Source organism: Dendroctonus ponderosae, unplaced genomic scaffold, assembly GCF_020466585.1.
Source record: "Dendroctonus ponderosae isolate FM_Combo_2020 unplaced genomic scaffold, Dpon_F_20191213v2 Dpon_F_20191213_1, whole genome shotgun sequence".
Lineage (NCBI taxonomy): Eukaryota > Metazoa > Arthropoda > Insecta > Coleoptera > Curculionidae > Dendroctonus > Dendroctonus ponderosae.
This window is the reverse complement of record NW_026017110.1, coordinates 18028627-18033757: the sequence shown is the minus strand read 5'-3', so window position 1 is coordinate 18033757 and position 5131 is coordinate 18028627. Positions and strand designations below refer to the sequence as shown.

At 35.8% G+C, this 5131-nt stretch overlaps 2 protein-coding genes across 8 annotated transcripts in view; one reads left to right on the top strand and one right to left on the bottom strand.

The window, feature by feature from the left end:
• LOC109535640 (integrator complex subunit 1) overlaps positions 1 to 2809 on the bottom strand; it is an 11675-nt gene extending 8866 nt beyond the window's left edge. The window contains exons 1-2 of one of the 5 annotated variants that reach the window (XM_048660916.1): positions 1583 to 2809; positions 1261 to 1520 (exon numbers count right to left, since the gene is read on the bottom strand). In XM_048660916.1, the coding sequence (XP_048516873.1) occupies positions 1261 to 1377 (117 nt within the window). In that variant the 5' untranslated portion in view covers positions 1378 to 1520; positions 1583 to 2809. Of the gene's footprint in view, positions 1 to 1260 lie in introns of all 5 variants that reach the window. The other 4 variants (XM_048660912.1, XM_048660913.1, XM_048660915.1 and 1 more) reach the window with 4 other exon arrangements.
• Positions 2810 to 3162: 353 nt separating this feature from the next.
• LOC109535653 (nicotinamide/nicotinic acid mononucleotide adenylyltransferase 1) overlaps positions 3163 to 5131 on the top strand; it is a 7306-nt gene continuing 5337 nt past the window's right edge. Inside the window, exons 1-2 of one of the 3 annotated variants that reach the window (XM_048660949.1) lie at positions 3163 to 3489; positions 3567 to 3790. In XM_048660949.1, coding sequence (XP_048516906.1) covers positions 3417 to 3489; positions 3567 to 3790 — 297 coding nt within the window. In that variant the 5' untranslated portion in view covers positions 3163 to 3416. The remainder of the gene's footprint in view (positions 3490 to 3566; positions 3791 to 5131) is intronic. The other 2 variants (XM_048660950.1, XM_048660951.1) reach the window with 2 other exon arrangements.

Sequence of the window (5131 nt, the reverse complement as noted above, 5' to 3'; positions counted from 1 at the left end):
GGGTTTTTAGGCCGTCGTTCGGTAGAATTTCTTCTTGACGTTTCGCAAGCACGAGTGGCTTGCATCTTCAGAAGTGGTTTGCTTGAAGGCTTACACTGTTCTGGTGCGATTCTTCGGGCGCAGTCCGTATTTTCCGATGCCCGAGGAATCGCATCAGAACAGTGTAAGCGTTCAAGCAAACCACTCGTGCTTGGGAAATGTCAAGAAGAAATTCTATCTAACGACGACCTAAAAACCCGAAGAACCCATTAGTTTCAATATTATTTACTTTTATATGTATATTAAAATTTTTTATACGGGAATAGTTATCTTTATTATTTTCGTATATTGAATGCCCAAATTGGAGAAATGGTGATTTTTAACCAAACCTTGTTTATGATCAAGTTATCAAAGAGTCCTAAAAAGCCAATGTTTTTTGCTTATGCGAGTTCTATCTTGTGGGCACGTGGTTTCAGTATAGATTTACATAAAATTGTTCCAGGCGTGTTTACAAATTTGTTTTGCTTTTTCGTAAAACTCGACATATTCAATATTTTGTTGTTAATAAAACTGAATGTTTTACTTAAAAGTAAATTTTAAATGCATCATTGAGTGGTATGATGAATTTGAAGACAAAAGTTCTTATCAAACTACTCGTAATAAAATGTTTATTCTAGTGGTTTTTTAGGTGGAACTTTAAACAAAATTCTAAAGATAAAAAAATAAAAAAGACGGTTTTTCTTACTAGCTGCTCAACAAGCATCAGTAAAAGAGTAAATATGGAAATAAAATATAATTGAAAAATCACGAGTTTTTCAGACTAGAAGCGGTTTTAATACTATTCCATTCCGGATTCCACAACAATATTCAGTTTCAATGACTTGAAATTTTAAATTATTTTAATTTTTTTTCGTCAACGTTCATGCCAATAACGACATAAAATTTCAAAAAGAACTTCTTCATAAAGCAACTAAGACAATTTTTTTCAATGTATTAAAGTTCTTCTTCTATAACAGAACAGTGTGAGCCTTTAAGCAAACCACTTCTGAAGATGCAAGCCACTCGTGCTTGCGAAACGTCAAGAAGAAATTCAACCGAACGACGGCCTAAAAACTCGAAAACCCCGTTAGTTTCATAACAATTTTTTATTGAAGCACGAGCTCATGAAAATTTGACTATTTTGTAAAATAAAATAAAACTAAAAACAACTTCTAGACAAAACAGATCAGAAATAAATTCCTGTTGATCAAAAATAGGTGTTTCCGATTGTGAAGCACTTACAATTCTGTCCGTATTATCTGCATAGGCATTTTGGGTGAGTTTATCAAATACATCAGCCACATCGCACTCAATTGCCAGACTCTCCCAGGGTTCAGTCCCAGATGATCCTCCTGCCATTCGATCAATGGGCAACAGGCTTGCGGAGCCGGTCCCAATAATCCCTGATCGGGACACTCCAGCCAAACCCACTTTCAATTTCTTTGAGGGTGGAACAGCCAAAGTGGAAGAGCTTGCTTCCCGCTTTAACTTATCCCCTGGCACTTTAGACATTATAAACACTATATTAAATACAAATGTTCTGTTTTAATCTTTGTTATAATACCCAGCTTTAGATGTTTAGAGGATTGTAGAGCACTTTTGTGCTGTTAGCCACTTAATAGATTATTTTTTAGTAACGAACTAAGTACAAGGTTGATAAATGCATGAGTAAGGGAGGGTTTTTTAACAGCGCATTTCGCATACGTCTTATTTTTTTCACTCTTAATATGAGAACAACTATAGACCCATATATTGAATTATCATGTATCTACAAGAAAACATAGAGTTTAGGAGAATATCTGACTATTTCTGGTTCCAACTATGTTGTCGAAGTTCCTCTCTTTATTGGTAAATTATGCATTGAAAGCTTATTAGATAAAGTTGAATTATTACTGCAGTAGACTCCATTAAGGTGATTTCTCGTAAAAACAAATTTTGTATGGGATTTCCAAATTATGAATAGATGATTCTGAGCGCTAAAAGTCTAAGAATATAACAGCTCTTGGGTCAAACACTAATATGGTCTTCACTTGCTTACCATTACTACCAGAGACAACCGACGGTTTGGGTAAAGGGATCGTTCTCTTAGGGTCATCTCGAGACGTCCCTGGTTTGGCCCCAAGTGCTATAAAAGAGTCTGGAAGCTGCTGCGAAATTTTGGCTTTTGGTCCCCTCGTACCAGGTGCAGACTTTCCTCTATCCATGACCACTAATTATCTTAACGTAACTGCGATATTTAATTATATATATTCAGAAACCATACTCAGAGACAAGTACTTGTCTCTGTCATACTATTCCTAATGGACTAGTTAGGAACTGTACACCAGAGACAAGTAGAGACAAGAAACTAAGCGTGAAAAAATGTCCCAAAAATAGGTTATTTTCGGACTCTTTCTTTGCTATGTTTCTTAAATAAGCTCTCTCTTTACTATTATGTTCCGCCGTCTTGTCAGAGGGCGCGAGCTGTCCCAACGGCTAGGTTGCCGTTGTTATATTTAATGCCAAATTAATGATTTTCTTTCCTTATCTAATCCATTGAGGAAAAACCACACATAGTGTTGAGTTAATAATAACGACAACGCTGCTTGTTGCAATCGTTTCTGTGCGTTAACCTTACTTTGACGATTTTTGATTGCTCTCAATATAAATTTTATTGCATATTTACTCTTTTATATTTCAAAGAGTTTTGCGATCTGTGGTTTGATAGCGAATACAAGACATTAAATACGTTTTGCACACATTTTCAAGCATTGAAACAGTGAGTACTTCATTATATTACATTATTTAAAATTGGCGGGCGTTCGCTGGAACCGCGGGTGGCTCCCCCTGAGCCACGGTTCGCACTTAACGAGAGAGAAAGCATCATCTCACAGGACAAATTATTTACATTTAGTTTCTCGTCTCTACTTGTCTCTGCTGTGCACTGTGCTATTCATAGGTTCTATTCACAAAGACTACTGAGGAAAACAAATAATATAACCCTAAATACACTCCTCGTTTTTTCGACGAAGCTTTAAAGGAAGAATGAGAATAGGAAAATTGTTCTATTCTGATAATATTTCAAATATTAAAAAAAAATTTCAATTAAAGGAAAAGGTCAATTTTGAATGTGGCTTTCAAACTCAATATTCAAAAGTATTCTAATGAATTAATGACGTAACAATATACAACACGCTTTTCGAGCGTTGTCAAATTGTAACAAGTCACAACGCAAACATTTTCTGACTCTTGACTTTGAAAACTAAAAACATAGCCTCAATTAAAAAAAAAAAATGTCAACACAAATGTAATTTTTATAATTACTTGCTATTCGCGTTTATGTATGATCCAGTGCAACTGACGAATAGATTAACCATTTTTTATTGTAGCTTTCAGTGTGTTGCTTTAATAGTGTCATCATGCGTACGCCAGTAATTCTTTTGGCTTGTGGCTGCTTCAACCCCACAACCAATATGCATTTGAGAATGTTTGGTAAATAGCTATTTGATAAGAGTTTTTTCCCTGATTTTCCACATTTGGAACTAACAGTGAACTGATTTTCATTGCAGAAATCGCTCGAGACTATTTACATCGAATGGGCCAGTATGAGGTAGTCGGTGGGATTATTTCACCAGTCCACGACGCTTATGGGAAAAAAGAACTAGTTTCAGCCACCCATAGGCTAAATATGATTAAATTGTCCCTTCAGGGAAATGAGTGGGTCAAGTTATCGGACTGGGAGTCGAGACAAGAGACTTGGACTAGAACAAGACAAATTTTACAATATCATCAGGTAATTAAAGTTAACTGCAGTACTAGACTATTTCTCACAATCTACCACATTTTTAATTATATATGTATGTAAGTAAATCTCGTTGGCTTGTCTGTTTTGCCAGTCATCCTCTGAGAGGTTTCTGGCTGACGTCGCTTTTATAGTCTCTTTTATCCATGTTGTTGGCGGTCTTCTCCTTTTTCTTCTATCTGGGAATATCCACCCGAATATTTTTCTCAGCAGTCTGTCTTTCCCTATGCGCCTAACATGTTCGTACCATATTAATTGCCGTTTTGCCGAGTGCCGAGGTGTTCTACGATTGTTCCTCTCATGTTTTCCTATGTCCTCATTTTTCACGTGTTTCAATCTAGATATTTCTGCCTCTCTTCTCCAAAAATCCATTTGAATACAAGCAAAACTGCTAGTAACTTGTCCGTAAGTTTTCCTCACTTCAAATACATTGAAGTGTGTTTCTCCTTAGAAGACAGTCATCTTTTAGACTCAATACATCCTCTAAGCAAATAAATATGTTGTTCCGATTCTTAGGAAAAAGTAATGTTTTTCGCTTAGATAGAGGCTGTTTTTGTGAGTTGTTCATACTGGTAGGACAAAAACAAGGCTATATTTACTGTTAGTATTTTTTGCAAATTCATGCTTTGAAGTACCTGAATGAAAGTACTAAATAATGTATATATCATGTTATCAAGGAACTATTTATCATTCGGGAGACTTGAAGTCGTAGCATTTTGTTTTGAACTGGTGACTTTCCATGCCAACAGATTCTGTTAAAGGAAAATCTAGAACATCATGCAATTTGTCTATTAACATTAAATTTTTTTGAAGTGATAACTTTTTATGGGAGGGTGAACCTATTTTTCTCGGTCACGGCGGCTCCCACTCCGGCCTCTTCGCGCCTGAGGCTTGGGACGCACAATGCACTTTGAATTCGACATTTTTCTCTTAGTGCGGGTGCATCTGTAGATCTGATAAACTTTTCAAATATACATTGCGTTATTAAACTGACAGTGATTTTGATTTATCAATTATTGAGTGTGATATTATTGTGTTCTGTACAGTTTATTTTATAATGCTGATAGCAATAAATCAACAAATTATCAAGGGAGAAGCTGCAGATACTGCAAATACTAGATTAAGGGTGCTCATGTACTAAGTGCCTATTCGAGTTTCGCCTTCTTTTAAATATCCAATTAAAGTACACACACAATTATACACACTGAAGCAGTTTAAGTGCCAAAAAATGGGGATCGTCCATCAATTTGCAGAAAAATGCATTACAAACTTTTGAAAATCATCTTCAAACGACCGGGTATTTATCATTGCAAATGAGATTGCCCATTGCCG